The sequence below is a fragment of the Cricetulus griseus genome, chromosome 9 (assembly GCF_003668045.3).
Source record: "Cricetulus griseus strain 17A/GY chromosome 9, alternate assembly CriGri-PICRH-1.0, whole genome shotgun sequence".
In the NCBI taxonomy this organism is placed as follows: Eukaryota; Metazoa; Chordata; class Mammalia; order Rodentia; family Cricetidae; genus Cricetulus; species Cricetulus griseus.
Genome location: NC_048602.1, coordinates 21157675 through 21183112, shown reverse-complemented (window position 1 = coordinate 21183112; position 25438 = coordinate 21157675). Strand labels below are relative to the sequence as shown.

The 25438-nt window shown below is 48.8% G+C and overlaps 1 protein-coding gene across 1 annotated transcript; it reads left to right on the top strand.

The window, feature by feature from the left end:
- Positions 1-1317: 1317 nt before the first annotated feature.
- On the top strand, positions 1318-22767 carry Nlrp12 (NLR family pyrin domain containing 12). The gene is made up of 10 exons (XM_027431021.2): positions 1318-1606; positions 3760-3840; positions 4493-6173; positions 9503-9673; positions 11392-11562; positions 12918-13088; positions 16350-16520; positions 17721-17891; positions 19498-19668; positions 22680-22767. The coding sequence occupies exons 1-10, from the start codon at positions 1318-1320 to the stop codon at positions 22765-22767; spliced, it is 3165 nt and encodes a 1054-aa protein (XP_027286822.1).
- The last annotated feature ends 2671 nt before the right edge of the window (positions 22768-25438 follow it).

Sequence of the window (25438 nt, the reverse complement as noted above, 5' to 3'; positions counted from 1 at the left end):
CGAAAGTAGCCAAATTTGGTGGCGGGTACCTTTATCTTCCTATCTTGCTGGTATTGTGTGTGTGTGTGTGTGTGTGTGTGTGTGTGTGTGTGTGTGTGTGTGTGTGTGTCTGTGTGTGTGTGTGGTAGGCTTGTAATTGTGTGTTTGCATGGGTTTGTGTCAGTGTTTTTTCACAGCAATAAAGCAAATGAGGACATCCCGGCTCCTCCCCCAAGTGCTGGCATCACAGGCCTGTGCCACCAAACTTGCTTTCCATCTGTCTTCTAGGTCTATCATTGTATCTTGTTTTTTTCCTTCTATTTATCATTTCTGTTTATCTCTCCTATTGTGCCCCTGGAGAACCATGCAGCAGTTGGAGGTAGCTGGCCTGAGGTCTTAGGAGCATGGCATATTTTCTCCAGCTGCGGCACACTGTGTCCTGGTGTCACCTTTTGGCATCAGCACAGTGGCTGAGTCCTCCCAATTTATCAGGACAAAGCGGTGGAGACTTAGGGTGGGAGTGTATTCTGTTTGTTCCCAAAACCAATGGGGCAGCTAGGGAGGATGCTAAGCTTTCGGACAACCCCTGTGGTCTGAATGTGAACACACTAGTCACAGGAAGTTTCTCAAGCTCTGCCCTGAGCCTCTGGAGGAGGAGGCAGCGGTGAGTGGTGAGTGTGACCACCACGGGAAGGAGAAAGCCCTGGGCAGCAACCAACAGCTTTTGGAGGATGTGTGATCATTTTCAGGGCCCTTGTTTGGGCTTGTTTACCCATTTTTGAATTATAGGGTTAGACTGCTAAGTGTATACCATCCCAGCTGACAAGGTTTCTTTTGTTCTTGTTTTTTTGTTTGTTTGTTTGTTTGTAGACCAGGCTGGCCTCACACTCACAGACATCCGCCTGCCTCTGACTCCGGAGTGCTGGGATTAAAGGCGTGCGCCACCAAGCCTGGCTGCAAGATTCTTGATACATATCCCTGGAAGAAGCCAAGCCAGTCTTCACCCGTCTTTACTGAGCGAGGAACGCAAGAGGAAAGACAGAAGAGAGTGGTTGTTTTGTCAGGGAAGCCAGGAAAACAGAGCAGAAGCTTGCTCAACATGTATCATGCTTACAGTCAAGGGCTCCTGGGATTACCTCATACCGACTTCCCCTTCTTCAAAGCAGACACTGTTTCTGAGGGGGGCAGGCATTCAAGAATGATCTTGCTTCTGTCTCGATCTCGTTCCCACACCACCTTGTTCCCTTCTGCCTGTCAATGAGGCGGCGGCAGCATGCTATAGTGCCCATTGCCCCCTCAGAGAAACGTTAGAGCGCCTGGCCCCACTACTGCGTCCCCATGTTGCCCGCTACGGCTAGGGACGTCCTCTGTCGACTGTCCACCTACCTGGAGGAACTCGAGGCTGGGGACCTGAAGAAATTCAAACTATACCTGGGGACTGCAGAGGAACTGGTCCAGGTCAAGATCCCCTGGGGACGCATGGAGATGGCCGGTCCTCTCGACATGGCCCAGCTGATGGTGGCCCACATGGGGACAAGGGAGGCTTGGCTGCTGGCTCTCAGGACCTTTGAGAGGATCCACAGGAAGGACCTCTGGGAGCGAGGACAGAGAGAAGACCTGGTGAGGGGTAAGGAGAGGGAGGTACAGTCCAGCCTGGAATTCGTCCGTCCGTTCGCTTGTTTTGTTTTGATTTTCAAGACAAGGTTTCTCTGTGGCTTTGGAGGCTGCCCTGGCACTCGCTCTGTGGACCAGGCTGGTCTCGAACTCACAGAGATCTGCCTGCCTCTGCCTCCTGGGTACTGGGGCTAAAGGCGTGCGCCACCAACGCCCGGCTTGAGGTACAGTCTTACTATGCAGTCCAGGATGGCCTCAAAACCTGTGTTGATCTCCTTGCCTCAGCTTCCTGAGTGCAGGGATTACAGGAGTCACCATAACAGCCTATTTGCTTATTTATTTAGCAGCACTGGGTATTGACCTCATTTTTTAGATGGTCTATTTATTTTTTATTGCATGTGCATTAGTATTTTGCCTGCATATGTGTCTTTGTGAGGTTGTCTGGTTTCCTGGAGCTGGAGTTACAGACAGTTGTGAGCTGCCACGTGGGTGCTGGGAATTGAACCAGGGTCCTTGGAAGAGCAGCCAGCACTCTTAACCAATGAGCCATCTCTCCAGCCGAACCCCATTTTTTCTTTTTCTTTTTATTAATTCTTTTTTTTTTATTAGTTCAAATTAGGAATAAGCTTGTTTCAATGCAAATCCCTTCTCCCTCCCCTCCCCCACCCCTCCTGCCCAACCCCATTTTTTTCTAAGATTTCTTTTTACTTATTTTTCTTAGTTATGTGTATCTGTGATCACGGGGATTGGGGGTCAATATGTTCATGGGGAAGCCAGAAGAGAGTGGATCCCCTGGAGCTGGAGTTATAGGCAGTTAGTTGTAAGCCATTTAGTGAGGGTTGGGGAAACCAAACCCCTGGAAGAGTGGCAAGCACTCTTAACTGCTGAGCCATCTCTTCAGCCCCTTTTGCTTTGAGGAAGGGTCCCACTCTGTAGTCCAGGTTAGCCCGGAACTCATGGGGAACCTCCCACCATGGTCCTCTGAGTGCTAGGTTTACAGGGATGAACCAGCGTGTGAGCTCTACACAAGTCTTGTCTGTAAAGCCTGGTGGAATAACTGGGCTGGGCTGGCAAGTATTTAACAGCCCTGCAGAGGGAAAATATTTTCATTATACAATCACTTTATTGTAATGAACTTACAAATAAAAACTCATACCCCCTGTGAGGAAGACACTCAAGCACTTGCCCAGGCACAAACACAAACTCTATACATCTCAACGACACGCTATATAGTTAGAATGCCCTCGAGCTTTGCTTTGAGTTTATTTTTTATTTTTTTAAAGATTTACTTATTTGGGCTGGAGAGATGGCTCACAGGTTAAGAGCTCTGGCTGCTCTTCCAGAGGACCTGAGTTCAATTCCAACTCCCGGGGAATATTTAGGTTTTGTGTGTGTGTGTGTGTGTAAGTTTGAGACGGGGTCTCCTTACGTGCTCCAGGTTGGCCCTATATAACCAAGGATGGCTTGAAATCCTGGACTTTCTGTCTCTACCTCCTAAGTGTTGGGATTCTCTCTTTCTCTCTCTCTCTCATATATATATATATGAGAGAGAGAGAGAGAGAGAGAGAGAGAGAGAGAGAGAGATTGAGCATTTTCATATATATATGAAAATGATTTCTGGCCGGGCATTGGTGGCACACGCCTTTAATCCCAGCACTTGGGAGTCAGAGGCAAGCAGATCTCTGTGAGTTCGAGGCCAGCCTGGTCTCCAGAGCGAGTGCCAGGACAGCCTCCAAAGCTACACAGAGAAACCCTGTCTCAAAAAAAAAAAAAAAAAAAAAAAAAAAAAAAGAAGAAAGAAAGAAAATGATTTCCTAGCTACTGCCCAAAATATCTTACCACTGACACAATTCTATTTCCTTACCTTGCTCGACTTTGGACCTGTCTCTCGTCTCTCAGTGTGTGAAACTACACTGTTTATTTCTCATAGGTTGCTCTCCCGACACCATCAGACTGTCTATTTCTAGAGCAGCATACTGAAGTGAGGGCTGGACACTCTGGCTTGGGAGGGGCCGGAGCTACAATGGCACTGGATATAACACCTAGTGTCAGGCCTGGAGGTGTAGCTCAGGGGGAAAGTCTTGCCCAGCGTGCTCAAGGCCCTGGCTTTGAAAGAGTAAATTATACTACCGAGTGCTAACTGACCTCCCAAAATGTCTCTTCCAGTCACTCCCGATAACGGCCCGTGCTCCCTTGAGAGCCAATCAGCTTGCCTTCTGGATGTCTCTCCTAGTGTGCTGAGGAAAGGTGAGCTATGAGCCCTGTACGTCTGAGGGTGTACTGGCTACACAGAAGCAATTGCTCAGCTGAAGGCCGGTGAAACAGAAACTGTATGATATATATATTAATATGTATATAATTAAAATGCATACATATAGCCAGGCATTGGTGGCGTACGCCATTAATCCCAGCACTCGGGAGGCAGAGGCAGGCGGATCTCTGTGAGTCCGAGGCCAGCCTGGTCTCCAGAGCGAGTGCCACTGGCTGCACTCCAGAGGACCTGAGTTCGATTCTCAGCACCCACATGGCCAGTCTGCAATCTCAGGACCAATGGATCCAATGCTTTCTGACCTCTGAAGGTACAAGCATCTGTGAGGTGCTCAGACATACGAGCAAAAAATAAATAAGAAACACCCATATACATTTCAAAAATTAAGCCGGGTGGTGGTGGCACACACCTTTAACCCCAGCACAAGGGACACAGCGGCAGACTGATCTCTGAGTTCAAGGCCAACCTGGTCTACAGAGGGAGTTCCAGGATAGCCAGAGCTGTTTTACAGAGAAACCCTGTCTCAAAATAAATAAATAAATAAACTAAATTAAACATAAATAAATAAAATCTCTCCCCAAATGGTGCTAATGGATGTGTTACAGACCTTCTTCCCTTTCTCTCTACCAGATCCTCAGGCAACCTACAAAGACTATGTCCGCAGGAAATTCCGACTGATGGAAGACCGCAATGCGCGACTAGGAGAATGTGTCAACTTGAGCCACCGTTATACTCGGCCTCTCTTAGTAAAGGAACACTCAAACCCTATCTGGGCCCAGCAGAAACTTTTGGATACAGGATGGGGATACGCCAGATCCAGGGGCCACCAGGCTAGCCCTATCCAAATGGAGACCCTCTTCGAGCCAGACGAAGAGCGCCCTGAGCCACCAGGCACTGTGGTGTTACAAGGGGCGGCAGGAATGGGGAAGTCCATGCTGGCCCACAAGGTGATGCTGGACTGGGCCGACGGGAGGCTCTTCCCAGGCCGGTTCGATTATGTCTTCTATATCAGCTGCAGGGAGTTGAACAGAAGCCATGTCCTGTGCAGCGCTCGCGACCTCATGTCCAGCTGCTGGCCGGAGCCTGGCGCACCCCTCCAGGACCTCATCCGGGCTCCCAATCGCCTCCTGTTCATCATTGATGGGTTTGATGAGCTTTGTCCTTCTTTCCACAATGCTCAGGGTCCCTGGTGCCTCTGCTGGGAGGAGAAGCGCCCCACAGAACTCCTCCTCGGCAGCCTGATTCGGAAGTCGCTTCTGCCCCAACTCTCTTTGCTCATCACCACACGGCCCAGTGGCCTGGAGAAGCTTCGTGGCTTGCTGGAACACCCCCGGCACGTGGAGATCCTGGGCTTCTCCGAGGCAGAGAGGAAGGAGTACTTCTACAGGTATTTCCATAACACCGGGCAAGCGAACCAAGTGTTGGACTTCATGATGGACAACGAGCCTGTCTTCACCATGTGTTTCGTTCCCATGGTGTCCTGGGTGGTCTGCACCTGCCTCAAGCAGCAGCTGGAAAGCGGGGAGCTTCTGAGACAAACATCTAAGACCACCACGGCGGTTTACATGTTCTACCTTCTGAGTCTGATGCAGCCCAAGCCAGGGACCCCAACGTTCAAAGTCCCAGCCAGCCAGAGAGGTCTGGTCTCGCTGGCTGCAGAGGGCCTCTGGAACCAGAAGATCCTATTTGAGGAGCAGGACCTTGGTAAACACGGCCTCGATGGAGCAGACGTCTCTAGCTTCCTCAACGTGAACATCTTCCAGAAGGACATCAAGTGTGAGAAATTCTACAGCTTCATCCACCTGAGCTTCCAAGAATTCTTCGCAGCCATGGACTGCGCCCTGCACGGCACAGAGACAGTGAGGAGAGCGCTGGCTGAGTATGCCTTCTCAGAAAGGAACTTCTTGGCGCTCACCGTCCGCTTCCTGTTCGGCCTCCTCAATGAGGAGATGCGATGTTACCTGGAGAAGAGTCTAGGCTGGACCATCTCACCTCAGGTCAAGGAGGAAGTGTTAGCGTGGATCCGAGACAAGGCTCGCAGTGAAGGCTCCACGCTGCAGCGTGGCTCCCTGGAACTCCTCGGCTGCTTGTATGAGATCCAGGAGGAAGACTTCATCCAGCGCGCCCTGAGCCACTTCCAAGTGGTCGTGGTCAGCAACATCGCAACCAAGATGGAGCACCTGGTGTGCTCCTTTTGCGCGAGGTACTGCAGGAGTGCGGAGGTGCTCCATTTGTACGGGAGTGCCTACGGTGCAGGCGCAGAGCGTGACCCCCCAGAACTTTCCGGAGCCCCGGCTCTATCCGACCACTTGTAAGTGCCCTTGGGGAACAAGGCTCCTCCTTGCCCTTCATCCTATCTTTTAGGTACCTGTGACCATGCCAGGCGTGGTCATCGATACAGGTATGGGGTCTCTCCCTACAAATGAGTCATTCAGAGGGCTGGAGACAGGACTCAGTGGTTAAGATCTGGGTTCAATTCCCAGCACTCACATAGCAGCTCACAACTGTCTTAACTCCAGGATCAAATACCCTCACACAGACATACATGCGGGCAGAACACCAATACACAAAAAGTAAAAATAAATAAAAGAGCCGGGCGTTGGTGGCACCCACGCCTTTAATCCCAGCACTCGGGAGGCAGAGACATGCGGATCTCTGTGAGTTGGAGGCCAGCCTGGTCTCCAGAGCGAGGGCCGGGATAGGTTCCAAAGCTACACAGAGAAACCCTGTTTCGAAAAACCAAAATAGTAATAATAATAATAATAATAATAATAAATAAAATAAAAAATAAAATATTTATCTTTTATAAAATAATTTATTTATTTTTTTGAGACAAGGTTTTTCTGTGTAGCCTTGGCTGTCCTGAAACTCACTCTGTAAACCAGGTTCACCTGCCTCTGCCTCCTGTGTGTGTGTACATGTGTGTAGGTGCAATGTCATGGCACGTGAGTTCAGACTAGAGGACAACTTATGGGAGCTCACTTCTCTCCTTCAACCGTGTGGGTCTCAGGGATTGACCTCAGGTCTTGAGGCTTGGTAGCAAGTACCTTTACCCGCTGTGCCATCCTACTAACCTTTAGTTTTATTTTATTCATTTTCAGTATCTGTGTGTGTCTCTCTTTGTATGTGTGTCTGTATGTCTGTCTGTGTGTGTGTGTGTGTGTGTGTGTGTGTGTGTGTGTGTGTGTGTGTGTGTATTAGTGTGTCTATGTCTCTCTGTCTCTCAGTGTGTCCTGTGGCTGTGTGTGTGCTCGCGCATGTGTGTGTGCATGTGTATGTGTGTGCAAGCGTGTGTGCACATGCCAGAGTCCAGCTCCAGTGGGTTTCAGGACCCACAGAGGATGTGTGGAGCTGGCCAGGGAAGAAGACTGGCACCATCTGAGGACGAATAAGGATGGCTGCCTGTTTGTTGAAAATAGACTACACCTTATTGTAGTCTTTATAATTGCATCATGCTTTAACCACAAGCAATATTGAAAGCAGACTTAATGCATTCTGGCAGGAAGGCAGACATCAATGTCATTACAGTATTTTTCTTGAAGCAAAAAGCAGTAAGCTGAGCATGAATCTGAATGCCTACTGTTCTCTAAGGTTCAGTAACCACACCAGGCGCCCTCTTACACTTCTTCCTTCATGGTCAGGAGGTGTCAGACATTGAGTCCCAAGAAACAAACCCGTAAGCAATGCTGGAGTTAGCAGTTTTCATTCTTCAAGGGGCATGATGTAGTGTTTGTGTCGTGTAGCACCACAAGCCCTGAGCTGTTTCCTGATTGCATTTCTTTGTGACTTAGTCTTCTAATATGGGCTTGTGACCCACTTAAGCTCCCAAAGGGGAAGGCAGAGGGGGATCCAGTCAGTCTGTCATTTTTGTTTGTTTTTGTTTGTTTGTTTTTTGAGACAGGGTTTCTCTGTGGCTTTGGAGCCTATCTTCGCACTGGCTCCTGCAGACCAGGCTGGTCTCGAACTCACAGAGATCCATCTGCCTCTGCCTCTGCCTCCCGCCGGCTTCAGTCTGTCATCTTTTTTTTTTTTTTAATTTATTTTGGAGGCAAAGACAATTGACTTTCTTTCTTTCTTTCTTTCTTCCTTCCTTTCTTTCTTATGTATACAACATTCTGCTTCCATGTATATCTGCACACCAGAAGAGGGCACCAGATCTCATAACGGATGGTTGTGAGCCACCATGTGGTTGCTGGGAATTGAACTCAGGACCTTTGGAAGAGCAGTCGGTGCTCTTAACCTCTGAGCCATCTCTCCAGCCCCCGGTCTGTCATCTTAATGGAATCTCTTCCCCATGGGGCACACCAGGTCTTGCCACTCATCCAGTAAGCCATGAATCGTGGGTACTATTGTATACTCATAAACTGAGCTTGTGCCTAAGTGACTCCACGCTCTAGATCTGGGCCCATCGTTTCTCTAGGCTGTGTGTTTTTCATGAGACAGAGCCATGTAGCCCAAGTTTGTCTCCAACTCTATGTGTAGCAGAAAAAGATACTGAACCCTGATCCTCCAGCCTCCTCCTCCCGAGTGCCGGATTTTCAGGCATGCACCGCAATGCCCAGCTAGTTTTGACAGGGTCTCACCCTGTTGTCCTCCTGCCTCACCCTCCGCCTCCCTGGTGCTGGGATTACAAGTGTGAGTCACATGGCCACCAGTCAAGGATTTTGTTGTCTCCACCCAGGCCTCAGACAACATCCAGGAAATCTGAGGAAATGCTTTGGCTGTCACACGGGGAAGCCGGGTGATGCTACTGACACCTAGTGGCAAGAGGTGGGAGATGCTTCGACTCGGCCCATGTAGACAGACCAAACATAAGTTGGTCCCTAAATACTCAGTGGGTCCATACAAGGGGGATCCCCAAACATGCGGGGTGGTCCCTATAGTGCAAGAGCTGGGACCTGCGCTTAAACATATTCGCTGATACTAAACGGGGGATCATGATAGGGAGAATCCGTTATTAAAAAGCTTTCAGCAGGCAGTGGTGGCAACACACGCCTTTAATCCCAGCACTCAGGAGGCAGAGGCAGAGGGATCTTTCTCTGTGAGTTTGAGGCCAGCCTGGTCTACAGAGGAGTTCCAGGACAGGCTCCAATGCCATATAGAGAAACCCTGTCTTGAAAAAACCAAAAACAAACAAAAACAGAACGTTAGGAAGGGAGGGAGGAAGGAAGACATAATAGATAAATAAAATAAAAGAACTGTCTCTCCGAAGTCAAGCATGATAACTTACACGGCTGTAATCCAGCAACTGGGAGGTGAAGGACAGAGGATTAGGAGTTCAAGGTCATCCTCAGGTACACAACAAATCCAGGACCAGCCTGGGCTACATGAGACCCGACAGCCACACTCCCCGCCTCGCACGCGTACACACACACACCACACACACACACACACACACACACACACACACACACACACGCACGCACGCGCGCACACACACACACACGCACGCACACACCACACACACACACAGAGAGAGGAATTATCTAAGACTGTCGGGGTTTGAGATGAACTTGAAAATGACAGAGGACAGAAATACTCTATAAAAGGTCAAGGTGTTTCCTGAGCTGTTAAATGAATTCATTGTGTCCAGCATAATGATTCTGTGGACGACTAAACACTACACACGCGTCTCTACAGGCGGGAGGGGAACACGCTTCCTGATGTCTACAGCGCACACCTCTCAGCAGCCGTCTGCACCAATCCAAACCTGATCGAGCTGGCCTTGTACCGCAGCGCCTTGGGCAGCCGGGGCATGCGGCTGCTCTGCCAAGGCCTCAGACACGCCAGCTGCCAGCTTCAGAACCTGAGGTGAGTCCCAGCAGCCACATGAGCCTCTCGAGGTCCCCACCACCCTCTCCCAGGACACGCAGGGTGGTGGATCTGTTTGCCCTGGCTCCTGTGGCAGTATGTAACACTGGGGGAGCCTCTTCCACTTGTAAGAGGGGTCTCGTGGTCAAATTCTGCATTGTCAGGGTTGCATAGCTTTCACCTGCCGAGCCATCACCAGGACAGCGCTTTCGTTTTTCTTATTCAAGACAGGGTTTCTCTGTCTAGGTTGTCCTACAAGTCATTTGGAGACCAGGCTGGCTTTGAACTCGGAGATCCGCCTGCCTCTGCCTCCGGAATACTGGTATTAAAGATATGTGCCATCACTGCCTGACATACAGTCTTTTAAAAAATTTGTTATTGTTTTTGTTCTATGTCTATGTCTGCATATGAGGAGGACAGAGGGGTATGAGATTGCCTGGAACTAAAGTTACAGGCAGTTGTGAGCTGCCTGACATGGGTGCTGGAAATGGAACTTGGTTCCTCTGCAAGAGCAATACATGCTGGAAACCACCGAGCCTTCTCTCCAGTCCCACAACCTTATATTTTGAACAAGCTCTTAAACTGAACTGGGAGCGCTCTGCTGGAATCCACTTGCCTTTGCCTGTGCCTCCTATGCGCTAGGCAGGGGCTTTACCACTGAGCCACACCCCAGCCCCTCACTGGGGGATTCTAGGCAGGGGCTCTACCACTGTGCTACACCCCCAGCCCCTCACTGGGGGATTCTAGGCAGGGGCTCTACCACTGAGCCACACCCCCAGCCCCTCACTGGGGGATTCTAGGCAGGGGCTCTACCACTGAGCCACGCCCCCAGCCCCTCACTGGGGGATTCTAGGCAGGGGCTCTACCACTGAGCCACGCCCCCAGCCCCTCACTGGGGGATTCTAGGCAGGGGCTCTACCACTGAGCCACATCCAGGTTTTTCTTGGGTGCTGGGGATAGATCCCAGGTCTTCACTTTACCATCTGCACCCTCTATCCAGCTCCCATAACATTTTTATGATTTTGTTGTTGTTGTTGTTGTTTTTCAACACAAAATCTCACTGTAGCCTTGGCCCTCCTGGAGCAACAACAACAAAAACTGTATTACACCATTACCACCCAAGCCTTAACTGCCATCATCTCCATTCTTTCTTTCTCTCTTTCTTCCTCTCTTCCTTCCTAGGTGTATTTATTTATATATGTATATAGTGTTCTGTCTGCATGTGTCCCTACAGGCCAGAGGAGGGCAACAGATCTCATTAACCGATTGTGGTTGCTGGGAATTGAACGCAGGACCTCTGTGCTCTTTTTTTTTTTTTTTTTTTTTTTTTTTTTTTTTTTACCTCTGTGCTCTTAACCTCTGAGCCATCTCTCCAGCCCGATTTTTTCCCCCTTTGTCTTGAGGATAGAAGCCCAGGACCAGAAACGAGCAACTCAAGGGCTCTGCCACTGAGCTGCGAACTTCTCCTTTATTTCCTATTAGATCAAAGGGAAGCAGAGGCAGGTGGATCTCTGAGTTCAAGGTCGGCCTGATCTACAAGCAGTTCCAAGCCAGCCCGTGCTACACAGAGAAACCTTGTCTCAAAAAAAAAAAAACAAAAACAAAAGCAAAAATCGAGAGGCAGAGACAGGGCGTGGGGCAGAGACCTAAACTCAAGGCAGAGAATTCCAGAACAGCTACCAAATCAAAGTCTTGCTTCCTCCTCCTCCTCCTCTCAGGCTGAAGCGGTGTCAGGTCTCTGGATCGGCCTGCCGGGATCTTGCGGAGGCTCTCATCGCCAACAGGAATTTAATCAGGCTGGACCTCAGCGGCAACAGCATTGGGCTTTTAGGCCTGGAGCTGCTTTGCGAGGGGCTGCGGCACCCCAGGTGTAGGCTGCAGATGATCCAGTGAGTGGCTCTACGCTAGGCATGCGCGCTCTTCCCCGCCTCCTGCTCCGCCTTTTTTTTTCCCCCACCCCTCCTCTTTAAATCCTCTTAGCGTATTAATCGAGCCTATTCCTGGAATTCAGTGTCCGATTCCCTCACCTCACCCCTGCTCTCTGTTTTTTTCTTTTTTGGGGGGTGGGGTGGGGTGGGAGTCGAGGCAGGGTTTCTCTGTGGTTTTGGAGCCTATCCTGGAACTAGCTCTTGTAGACCAGGCTGACCAGAGATCCTCCTGGCTCAGGCTCCCGAGTGCTGGGACTAAAGGCGAGCGCCACCGCCCAGCCTCAGTTTATTAAGACAGGGTCTCATGTGGCCCGGCTGACCTCAATCTTGCTATGTAGAATAGGCTGGCCTTGAACTCATCCTTTTATCTGTATGTATGTTGGTAGTAGCCTTCCATCTATTTCTGTGTGTATATCACTTGCAGAGATCAAACCCAGCCCCCAACCTCCCGCCCCCCCCCCTTTGCTACTATCTCCAAAAGCTTCACTGAAAAATGTAGATTCTATTTGTATTTGTTTATCTTGGGTCTTGATCTTTTTATTTTTAATTTTATTAATTTATTTATTGGCTTTTTCAAGATAAGGTTTCTCAGTGTAACAGCTCTGGCTATCCTGGAACTCACTTTGTAAACCAGTCTAGCCTCCAACTCCCAGAGATCCTCCTGCCTCTGCCTCCTGAGTGATGGGATTACAGGTGTAGGACACCACCGCCCTGGGTTGGGGTTTTGGTCTTTTGAGGTATTACTGTATTAATGTCATTTGTTAACCTGGAACTTGCTTTATAGACCAGGCTGGTCTCTAACTCACAGAGATCTGTGTGCCTCTGCCTTCCCTGTGCTGAGATTAAAGGGGTGCATGATCACAGCCAGCCCCAATAGATTTTTTTCAAAGTCATTTGAGCGGGGTGTTGGTGGTGCACACCTGTAATCCCAGCACTTGGGAGGCAGAGGCAGGCGGCTCCCCGTGAGCCAGCCTGGTCTCCAGAGCGAGTGCCAGGATAGGCTCCAAAGCTACACAGAGAAACTCTGTCTCGAAAAACCAAAAAACAACAAAAAAAACAAAAAGAACTTCCTGAACTCAAAGTCATTTGAAGCCAGGTGTTGTGCACACCTCTAATCCCAGAACTTGGGAGGCAGAGGTAGATGGACCTCTGTGAGTTCCACACCGGCCTGGTCTCCTTAGATCCTGTCTCAATAAACAAAACAAACAAAACCTAACTACACAGGAAAGAGAAAAAGACTACCAGGTTCGAGTTAGGTGACTAAACAGGACAGGGCATGTAGGTCAGGACCCGGCAGCTTCTTCTTTGTCTCCCAGGCTGAGGAAGTGTCAGTTGGAGGCTGCAGCTGGCAGAGAGATCGCCTCTGTTCTCTGTAAAAACTCACATCTGGTGGAGCTGGACCTGACCGGAAACCCCCTGAAGGATTTGGGACTGAAGCTGTTGTGTCAAGGGCTGAGGCACCCAGCCTGCAAGCTGCGAACCTTATGGTGAGTTCTTCAGGAGCTGACTCAGACAGTAGGTCAGTCAGCTCCTTGTGGAATTAAAGTAGAGAAAAGCCTCTGAATTTGGAAGGCTGAGATAAGAGCATCGACAGTAGGGTGTTTTCAGGATCTTAGCACCTTTTTGTTTTTTTGAGACAGGGTTTTTTTCTGTGTAACCACCTGGCTGTCCTGAAACTCACTCTATAGACCAGGCTGTCCTCAAACTCAGAGATCTGCCTGTCTCTGCCTCCTGAGTGCTGGGATTAAAGGTGTGCACCACCACTGCCTGCTCTTGGCATCTTACTCAAAGGTGAAATCAAAGGGAACTAGAGAGATGGCTTGGCGGTTAGGAGGACTTGTTCTTACAAAAGGATCTTGGTTCGCTTCCCAGCACCCATAAGACAGTCACAACTGCCTGTAAAGTCACAGGGGATCCAATACTCTCTTGGTTACCACAGACACCAGACACTCATGCAGTACACAGCATACATGAAGGCAAATCACTCATAAATACAAAATAAGATAATTTGTGAAATGTTCTGTATTTTTGTTTGGGTGGGGTTTTGTTTTTTCGAGACAGGATTTTGTTGTAATGGCCAGGGCTACAACCTTCTCAGGGGTTTGGAGGAGGAAATCTCAGGATTAAATAAAGACAAAACAGCCAGTCACTCTTGCAAGGAGAATGCCGTTTATTTCAAAGGGGAGTAGGTTTATATACCAACAGCAGCCACAGTGGAAATGTACTCAGATCAAGGTCCATGCCCCCAAGCGCCCCCCGCCCCATGCAATGGGCAGATAATTTGTATTGTTGCATACAGGCCTAGTTGGAAGGAGGGAACTAGGAAGTAAACACCTAGTCACTCGACAGACAGTGGACACTAAGAGCACTGTGGGTCACCCTTAGTTACGAGAAGAACAGCAGACCCCAAAGAGGTCCCCAACAGGATTTCTCTGTGTAGCCCTGTACTGTAGCCCTGCAGCTGTCTACTTCTGTAGACCAGCCTGGTCTAGAACTTGAGGAGATCCGCCTGCCTCTGCCTCCCAATTGCTGGGTTTAAAGGCGTGCGCCACCACCGTCCAGCTAAAATGTTATGTATTTTTTATTTCATGAGCATTGGTGTTTTGCCTGAATGTATGTCTGTGTGAGGGTGCTGGGTCCCTTGGAACTGGAGTTGCAGATGGTTCTGCATAGTTATTCCGCCTAGAGGGACTGGAGCAATGATGGCTCAGAGGTTAAGAGCACTGGCTGTTCTTCAGAGACCTTGAGTTCAATTCCCAGCAACCACATGGTGTCTCACAACCATCTGTAATGTGTTCCAGTGCCCTCTCCTAGTATGCAGGGCAGGCACATATGCAGGGAGAATGCTATACACAGAATAAATAAATCTTTTTTAAAAAAACATCCCATCTACCTTGTGCCTCTGGGTTTTTACCTTTCTCTATTCTCTTTCTTTCCTTCTTACTCCGTTGCTGGCTGTGTGGCTAGTGTTCTCTCTCCCCCTTTTCTCCTCCTTTCCTTTTCCTCTCTTCTGTATATTCTCTCTGATCATCAGCCCTGTCTCTCCTTCTCTCCTGCCCAGCTATTGACAATTCAGCTCTTTATTAGATCAGTCAGGTGTGTTAGGCAGGCAAAGTAACACAGCTTCTCTGAGTTAAACAAATGCAACATAAAAGAATGTAACACATCTTTACACCATCAAACAAATGTTATACTGCATAAAAGAATGTAACACACCTTCAACTAATATCCCACACCAGCTGTGAGCTGCCATGTGAGTGCTGGGAATTGAACCCCGTGTCCTCTGCAAGAGGGGCCGGTGCTCTTCACAGCTGAACCATCTCTCCAAGCCCATAAAATAATAATTTTAAAAATTAGAAAAAGAGGCCATGTGTTGGTGGCACACGCCTTTAATGCCAGCACTCGAGAGGCAGAGGCTGGCTGATCTCTGTGAGTTCAAGGCCAGCCTGGTCTACCAAGTGAGTTCCAGGACAGCCTCCAGAGCCACAGAGAAACCCTGTCTCAAAGAAAACAGAGAGAGAGAGAGAGAGAGAGAGAGAGAGAGAGAGAGAGAGAGAGAGAGAAGGTGGCAGCACAGCAGATAAAGGCACTGTCTATCAAGGCTGATGACAAAGTTCAACCCCTTGAGGAAGTTCAACCATTCATTACTCAGGAAGGAAAAACGTGATCTCCACATATATAACCCTAGGTGCTAGGACCAAAGGCTTGAGACATATGCCAGTCTTGTTTGCTTTAGCCAATAAAAAGTCTTACTAAAAAGTACTTGTAGGGGCTGGTGAGATGGTTCCTCGGGTAAAGGCACCTGTCACCAACCCTGACAACCTGAGTTTAGTGCCTGGACCTACACTGTGAAAGGAGAGACTCTTCCAAGCTGTCCTTCAACAATGCCCATGATGGGTTCCTGCATTAATCAGCCATCAAGAAAATGCCACAGGGGGTGGAGGGATGGCTCCGTGCTGGGGAGCACTTGCTGCTGTGCATGTGCACAGGTATAGCATACAAAATATCTTTTGAGACAGGGTCTCATTGTATATCTCTGACTAAACTGGAATTTTTTTTTTAATGTAGACCAGGCTGGCCTCCAACTCACAGAGACCCTTCTGTCTCTGCCTCCTCAGTGCCAGGATTAAAGGCGTGCAACACCATGCCCAACTCACACAAAATAATTTTTAAGTGCAATTTGAAAATCCTGTATATATGTATGTAATCAAATACGTGTAATATCACACTGGCATCTTGGACAGGTCTTTTTTGTTTGTTCATTTGTTTGTTTTTTAGATAGGGTTTCTCTGTGTAGTCCTGGATGTTCTGGAATTCACTCTGTATAACAGGATGGCCTTGAACGCACAGAGATCTGCTTGCCTCTGCCTCCTGAGTGCTGGGATCACAGGTGTGTGCCACCATTGCCAGGCCTTGAACAGTTTTTTGTTGCTTTTGTGTTCTACTTGCTTTCTTTTGGGGGGGGGTGGGTGCCGGGAATCAAACCCAGGACCTTGCACACACCAGGCAAGAGCCCTACTACTGAGCTACACCCACAGGCCCTGGCTTTTTGAGCCAGAGCCTCACTATACACCCAGGCAACTGTAATGGAGCATCCTGCTGTCCCTGTCTACCATGTGCTGGTGGGTGTCACAGGTGTGTGCCACACAGCTTCCTGAGAACACTGAACTCTGAATACAGGGGCAGAGGATAGATTCCATGTCCCCAGGAAATCCCCCCATCATGCTTACCGGCTGGCTTTTACACAGGCTGAAAATCTGCCACCTCAGCCAGGCTGCCTGTGAAGATCTGGCCTCCAGCCTCAGCCTGAACCAGACCCTGACTGAGCTGGACCTGGGCCTGAACGACCTTGGGGACCCCGGGGTACTTCTGCTGTGTGAGGGCCTCAGGCACCCAGACTGCAAACTGCAGACGCTCCGGTGAGTGGAGTTCCCGATTCAGCATGTTTGACCTGTCTTCTCTATCCATGGAGGACGTGGGCCCTCACAATCCCTCACCAGCTCTAGCTACAGAATCTTACTGTCAAGTTTTCCTGCCACAGGGCCTTTACACTTTCACTGACACCACTGAAACGGCTCTTCTGTTCTGCTGTACATTTAGTTTCCAGGGGAGGCGCTGGAGAGATGGCTCAGTGGTTAAGAGCACTGGCTGCTTTTCCAGAGGTCCTGAGTTCAATTCCCAGTGACCACAGGCTGGCTCACAACCATCTATAATGAGGTCTGGTGCCCTCTTCTGGCCTGTAGGCAAACATGCCAGCAGAATGCTGTATACATATATACATACACACACATACACACACACACACACACACACACACAATTAATTTCCGGGGGAGATTGTTTCATCTTTCAGGACTCAGAACAAATACCACTGACCAAAGTTCAGTTGGCTTTCTGTTACTGTGATAAAAAGCATGGCCAAAGGTGATTTCAGAAAGTAAGAGTTTATTTTACCCTACAGATTACACTTCTTCACTGAGGGAAACCAAGGGAGAACCCTGAAGCAGAAAAAAAAACAAAACAAACAAACAAACAAAAAAAAAAAAACACAGAAATTTGCTGCTTACTGGCTGCTTCCCTGTGGCTTGCTCTGCAAGCTGCTGTTATAAAGCCCAGCCCTACTGACCCAGGGATATACTACCCACAATGGGCTCCTGCAACAATTAACCATCAAGGTTTCTCTGTATAACAGCCCTGGATGTCCTGGAACTTGCACTGTAGACCAGGCTGGCCTTGAACTCAGAGATCTCTCTGCCTCTGCCTCCTGAGCACTGGGGTTAAAGGTGTGCACCACCACAGCCCCATCCCTGTTTTTTTTTTTTTTTTAATTACAAAATTATACATATGTGGCTTGTCTGCCTCCATGTATGCTTTTGACCAAGTGAATGCTTGGTACCCGCATAGTCCAGAAGACAAATTTAGATTGCCTAGGACTGGAGTTACAGCCAATTGTCAGCTTCCTGGTCCTTGTCTTCTGTCTTCCTCTTTGCTTTCTCCCCTTTTGTAGCTCAAAGGTGGGCAAAGCCATATCTGCCCCCAGCATACGAATTTGGCATTTAAGCACATTTGCGGTGACCAAAAGGCATGGAACAAACTCACCTTGGCCATCCCTTCCTCTAGGTTGGGCATTTGCCGGCTGGGCTCAGACGCATGTGCAGGGATTGCCCGTGTGCTCCAAGTCAACTCTTGCCTCCGAGAACTGGACCTGAGCTTCAACGACTTGGGAGACAGGGGCCTGTGGCTGCTGGGGGAAGGCCTGAGGCACCCGGCCTGCAGACTCCAGAAGCTGTGGTGAGTGTTTTCCTTAGGAGGAGGGCGACAGGATGCTAACGTGGGGATGCTAACGGGGTCATGCACCACTGCACACTGGCTGCTTAAGTAGAAATTTTAAGGCCAGCCGTAGCTTCATAGGTACTATCAGGCCAAGTGGGATATAGGAAATGCTACATCAAAAAACAGAACGGAAAACAATGATGGCTATTTTCATTGTAAAAGTAGGAAACACATAAAAATAACTGAGCCAGGGAGTGATGGCTGGATCCTTTAATCCCAGCACTCAAGGGGCAGAGGCAGGAGGATCTCTGTGAGTTCCATGCCAGCCTGGTCTACACAGCAGGCTTCAGGTCAGGCACCAAAAGTTACAAAGAGAAACCCTGTCTCAAAAAACCACAAATAGAAAATGTGGTATCTCAGGTTCCTGTTCCAGTCACCATGTTAACCACTTGCTGCCATAACTCCCCACATAAGTGGAGATAGAAAAGAATCCCTCATCCTCCAAAAAGCAGCCCCCAATTAGACATAAACAGACACAGACACAGACACACAGACACAGACACAGACACACAGACACAGACACACACACACACAGACACACACAGACACACACAGACACACACACACACACACACACACACACACACACACACACACACACACACGACAAACCTTGGGGAGTGTTTAGAAACTGCTTGGGGGAAACTGCAGTTATTAATTTGTGTAATTAAAAGGATCAGACTTCGGGCGTGGCTTCACTTGGCCAGTTTCTTTGTGTTATGTGCATCTGGGCTTGCAGTGTCCAGAGGCCAGAAGATGGCATCAGATGCCCGGGAGTTATCAGTTACAGGATGTTCTGAACCAACTAAACCAAACTTGGAAACCAAACTTGGCTCCTCTAGAAGAGCAGGCTTAACCACTGAGCCATCTTCAGCTCTTGCTTTTGGGATTTGGGGCCTCTATGATCTGTCAGTGTAGCCCTGGCTGTCCTGGAACTCACTCTGTAGCCCAGGCTGACCTTGAACTCAAAAAATCAGCCTCCCTCTGCTGGGATTACAGTGTGAGCCACCATGTCTGTCCTTCCAAACCCACAACCTTACCAAGCTGCAGGCATTGGACTGGCTGTTTAGAGATTTGTTCTCTGGGGACAGAGAAGCTCTGAGGTCAGGGGCCATCCCTAACTCCACTCTTCCAGACGAAATGATGAACAATTTAACCACAGAAGGAAATCATTGATCCTTGCCTTCAAACCACAAAGGAGATCCAGTCTATAATAACTCACTTTATTATAACTTATATTATTTTTCTGTCCCCAAGTCCCCGCCCCCCAAATGTTTTACTTACTCTGTGTAGCCTGGGCTGCCTTAGAACTCAGCGCTGTAGACTAGGGAAGCCTTGAACTCAGAGATCCAGCTGCCTCTGGCCACAGGTGAAGCTAATTAGGGTTACCTGCGTGAACATGACAGGGATTCTATTTGCTGAGGGCTACAACACTCACTAAGGAAGGTGTCCAGCAACCAATGGATGGGCTCATGACGGTTTCCTTTAAACCCTGCCATCTGTAAAATTGTCACCTCAACTCCCTGAAAAGACCACCTCACCCACCTCAGCTTGTCCCCTGCAGGCTGGACAGCTGTGGCCTCACATCCAAAGCAGGTGAGGACCTTTCTTCCATCCTGGGAACCAACCAGAGCCTGACTGAGCTTTATGTGACCAACAACGCTCTGGGGGACACAGGTGTCAGGATGCTGTGCAGGAGGCTGAGACATCCAAGCTGCAAACTTCGAGTCCTGTGGTGAGAGATGGACCCCGATTTCTTGGGGAGAACAGGGGGTTCGGGAATGCTGGCCTCAGATTTGGGGGTAGGGATTCTAAATGATTGAGACGCTTTAAACATTGGATAAATGATGCTGCAGAGACAGATCAACAGTTAAAAGCACTTGGTGATCTTACAGAGGACCTGAGTTCAATTCTCAGCACCAATGCCAGGTGGCTACATTCACCTGTAATTCTAGCTTCCGGGGATCCAACTCCCTTTCCTGACCTTCATGGTCATGACTCCACATCACAGCCACAGACACGCACATATGTAAATAATAAAATAATATAAAGCGTGTAAATAAAAGGTGAACTCCTTCACTCACACAATTGCTTGTAATATTTGAGACCAGTACTTCTGCAGGAGGCTAGCTGGGGATTAGACTCCTCAGGTAATTCAAACTCTCCATCCTCCTGCCCCAGCTTCCTGAATGCTGGCATTGTAAGCAGGGACAATTTGACTTTACTTCCTGTTCTTTTGCTTTTTTTTTTTTTTTTTCTCTTGAGGCAGGGTTTCTCTGTGACTTTGGAGGCTGTCCTGAAACTAGCTCTTGTAGACCAGGCTGGTCTCCAACTCACAGCTATCTACCTGCCTCTACCTCCCAAGTGCTGGGATTAAAAAGGCGTGGGCCACCACTGCTCGGCTATTTTATTTTTATAAATATTTATTTATTATATACACAGTATTCTGCCTGCATGTCTGTCTGCACATCAGAGGAGGGCACCAAATATTTTTATAGATGGTTGTGAGGCACTCTGTGGTGGCTGGGAATTGAACTCAGGGCGTCTGGAAGAGCAGCCAGCGTTCCAACCCCGGAGCCCTCTCTCTTGTTCTTTTAAATGAAACAAGTCTCAGCTGGCATCTGGGAGTTCTGAGTCTGTTTATTTACCCACTGAGCATGCTTTCCACACCATGCTATCTGCATCTGTAAAGGAGAATACAACTGGGAGTGTCCTGTGGTTTTTATTTATTAATATCTAAAGACATTCAAGATTGGGAGTAAGGAGCCCGGAGTGGTTGGGAACATGTTTGATCCCAGCACATGGAAGGCAGAGGCAGGTAGATCTCTAAGAATTCCACGCCAGCCAAGGCAGCAGAGCCTTGCCTCCAACAAGCAAACTGAACACTGGGAGTAAGGAGCCTGGAGATGGGGCTCTGTGGTTAGAGCACTTGTTGCTCTTACAGAGGTCCCAGTTTCCAGATCCCATTCTGTAGCTCACAACCTGTTCCTGGGGATCCAACCCCATTTCCGGATCCAGTCACCCCTGGTGACCTCCACTGGCACTGCAATATGAGGTTCAGTCATGCATGTGTGCAAAATACTCATCCTAAAACAAAACTCGAGGGCTGGTGAGCTGGCTCAGCAGGTTAAAGCATCTACTGCCAAGCTCAATGACAGGCTTCGCCATCAGGACCCTCGAGGGTGGAAAGGAAAAGATATACAGGTTGATCTCTGGACTCCAAAGCACACCATGGCGAACAGTAGTAAGAGCAAAAGCACACACACAAAAACCCCCTAGCTGGATCCCAGCTTCACAGGAGGCTGAGGCAAGAGAATCCCAGGTTCAAGGCCAGCCTGGACAACTTAGTGAGGCCCTACCTGAAAATATGAGCTAGGAGGGTGACTCAGCAGTAAAGTGTCTGCCTGCCTAGTACACCCAGGGCTGTAAATTCCAACTCTGCAAATTAGTGTTTAAACTTTGGCATTTACTTGTGTTTCTGAATTGCACAGTTGTCATAATCAATCCACGTTAGGCTTCAGTGGGATCCAGCCAACTTGCCAAGTTCGTACCTGGGGGGAAGGGGGGTGTGGATTGAGAAATGGCAGGTAAAGACCCTTAAGAAAAAGAGACACAGGATAGAGTCAAGAGGGCAATCCAATGCGTGAATCCTGGACTCCCCAAGTTTATTCTTCAACAAGCTTAAGTACCCCAACCAAAAGGGGAACATGGCAAAAGACTTCTTTATTGCGTAGAAGGAACAAACACACTTTCTACCTTAACCCACCAAACATTTGATAACCACGCCTGAGACTCAACTTCTCCTTATGGGCCTTGAGGGTCAAGAGTAACCACACCTCAGACCAAGTCTGTAGTTATTTAGATAAGACAGCCAAGACTGAGATTCAAACATCCTACAGTAGCCATGCCTTAGACCTTATAACTTTAACCTTGGAAGACTAAGGACAGTTCTGAGCTCTGACACACAGTACTTCTACAAGTCTGAGGCCACCTTGAGATCACTGCTCTCTGGGTACCAAACATAGCAGAAAAAGCCTTTCTCTTTGATCATCTCCATTGTCCATGCCCTTGAGATTTGTATTGCTGTGACTAGAGTGATAGCTCAGTGCTTAAGAACACTGGCAGCAGACTGGGCTGTGGTGATGCAACCTTGTAATCCCAGGACTTGGGAGACAGAGGCAGACAGATCTCTGCGAGTTCAATGCAAGCCTGGTCTACAGATTGAGTTCCAACACAGCCAAGGTTACACAGACAAACCCTGTTGGAAAAAAAAAAAATCCAAACAAGAGAAATTTTGATGGTTAATTTTGTGTGTGTGTGTGTGTGTGTGTGTGTGTGTGTGTGTGTGTCCACATGCATTCAGGTTGGCCAGAAAAGGACAGCAGATCCCTTGGAGCTGGAGTTAAAAATGGTTGTATGTGGAACTGAGCTCTGGCCCTGTGCAAAAGCAGGAAGCACTCCGTACAGAACTAATGAAAACAATATTTGAAAAACAGGCTATGGGGCTGGAGAGATGGCTCAGAGGTTAAGAGCACTGACTGCTCTTCCAGGGGTCCCGAGTTCAATTCCCAGCAACCACATGGTGGCTCACAACCATCCGTTATGAGATCTGGCGCGCTCTTCTGGCACGTAGGCAGAACACTGTATACATAATAAATAAATCTTGAAGAAAGAAAGGCTAAAATGCAGGGTACCATGATGCTGTCTTTGTAGTCACTATAGTAACGGTCCCATGTTTGTCCACAGGCTGTTTGGAATGGACCTGAACAAAATGACCCACAGGAGGCTGGCAGCGCTTAGACTCACAAAACCGTACTTGGATATCGGGTGCTGAGCTGGGCTGCGGCATGAGAATGGAGGCCACCAGGACTTTTATTCCCTCGGACAGCTGTGATCCAGCACTGGAGAGACATTACTTTATGTGTGACTTTTGCTTTTCTCTGTTTAACAGTCAAGGCTGCCCTGGAACTCAGTCAGCCATTGTAACAAGACTCCCACCTATTGGCCAAAGTGTGAAACTACAGATTAAAATAAGGGCAGAGGACGCTTATTTGGATCAGGTGGGGATATTATATTAGAGACAAGGTGTTTCTGTAGCCTTGGCTGACCTTGAACTTGCTCTTTAGACAAGGCTGTCCTCCACCTCAGAGTTCTGCTTGCCTCTGCTTCTGGAGATCCACAAATATTTGTCCAGTTTCCAGAGGCAATTCAAGCAGTAACCCAGAATCTTTGCATATATATGAAGGGGGGTCAATATTTCCCTGCCCAGCCATCTGTAGCGCCTGCACTACAACACTTCCACAGTATAGGGTGAGGGACTTGAGGATTTAAATAAAGACAAGACAGCAGGTCTTTCTTGCAGGGGGAGAATGCCCTCTATTCCAACAAGAGTGGGGGCTTATATACCAGTCAGCAGGGATGGTGGAAAACTACCCAGATAACAAGTTCAGGTTCCCAGGCCCATCAGGCAATCCTGAATGGGCAAATAACAGGATAACAGGAACTTGCACTCAGGCCTTCAAGGAAGGAAGAAAACAGGATGTACCTGCTAGGTAAACTCCTAGTCACGAGCTGGTCAGCAGACCCCTATGGGGGAAGGGCCCAACAGCCATCCCCAGCCAATACCTTAGAAATTTGTCTGTTTAGCTGGGCGTTGGTAGCGCACGCCTTTAATCCCAGAGGCAGGCGGATCTCTGTGGCTTCGAGGCCAACCTGGTCTCCAGAGCCAGTGCCAAAAGCTACACAGAGAAACCCTGTCTCGAAAAAACAAACAAACAAACAAACAAAAAGTGGCATATGCCCTAATCCTAAGCAGGATCTGTGCATCTGGTAGGCAGGAATTCCAGCATAGACAGCCTATCTCCAAAAGGGCCTCATAGGGTGCTCAATGGTGGTGCAAGCCTTTAATCCCAGCATGTGTGAGGGGGGAGCCGGTGGATCTGACTCCAAAGTTAGAGAAACTCTGTCTTGAAAAAACAAAACAAAACAAAAAAACACTGAGGTGTTTTGGTCACACTGAGCCTGTTCAAACAGCATGTCAAAGGTGGTTTGTAACGTAGCTCAAGGAGTTTGTGGAGTTTCTGTTAGGGCCTTGATTAGTTTCCCTCTGCCTTTAATCCCAGCACTCGGTAGACAGAGGCAAGCTGATCTCTGTGAGTTCGAGACCTGCCTGGTTCAGGAGAGCTAGTTCCAAGACAGCCTCAAAAGCCAGAGAGAAACCCTGTCTTGACCCCCCCCCCCAAAAAAAAAAAAAAAAAAAAAAACAAAAAAAAACTGAGACATGTGCCCTAAACTGGACTTCTTACAACCAAGGCAAACTTTGAACCTACTGAAACCGTCTCGACAGCTCCCAAGAGAAAAATCCTCTTTCAAAATGTAACCGTAGCTTAGGTCTCACCACTACCGGCTCCGTTTTAGGTCCAAGGAACATACATGAAAATGTTTCCATCACACTTAACTTGCCCAGCGTTTTTAGCGGAGTTCAGCACTCCTCACACTCCCAAGCCTGAGCTCAGCGCCTGTGCACAAGAGTTTCCAATGGGCTCAACTCGGCTGTTTGTCTCACACAGCGAGACACAAAGTGGAAGCACTTTCCGGTTCTGCCTCAGAGAGGGCAACCACTTTGATGACCACTATGTGGGTTGTCCCCTGGAGCCTGGGGGCACCTCGACCCCCCAGGTCCCCTCCAATACTGCTTCAGTTCCTGGCTACTACTGTCCCAAGGAGTCTTCCCTTCCCTAACCTTCCCATTCAACATTCTCCCCTCCATACCCTGAGTCCCAGACACGTGCTACCAAGGGACACATTGTAGCTCAAGTCCAAAGAGTGCCCCACACTAGGTGAATGCTAAGAGTCACTAAGAACTGGGGAAATCGCCCCTTTCTGAGGGTCGGTAATGCTCAAAACCTGGCGGCACTTTATTCCAGAACAAAAAGTGCCCCCCATAGTTTGAGTACCACAGGCTGACATGGTCCAGAGAGACTCACAAGCCGGAAAAACAATTTAGCCACCAGAAAACCGCAAACATTGGAACAGTTTAATCCAATGCGCCAAAAACCTAAATGATATTGTTAGACCCCCAGAAAACTCAGGTATCCGGGGTCCCAGGCCACTAGCGCGGTCACCCAATCACCAGATGGATTCGAGAGCTTGATGCAAACTGCATGAGGTTTTATTGTAATTTAACGAGCTAACATAGCTCGGGTCTTTCACCCACCCACCATGGAGGATGGCTTGCAAAGATAAGACTTAGGGCCTCCCAAGAGATCTTGTAGGACAGTGTAAGGGGAGTGTCTAGAGGTACGCACAGGCTCACTTTTGGTGTGCCTCCAGCCTTGGAGGGTTTGCCCTGTGTTGATTGGCCAACGGGTTGTTATGGCTCATAGGTCCTCCCAGGGTGGTTGCTATGCTCTGTGTCATTGCTGTGTGCTTGTCCATAAAGTACACCCAGGGTCGTAAAGCATAGCACCACCAGCTAACTTCTGATTGGTTCCTTGCCACGAGGC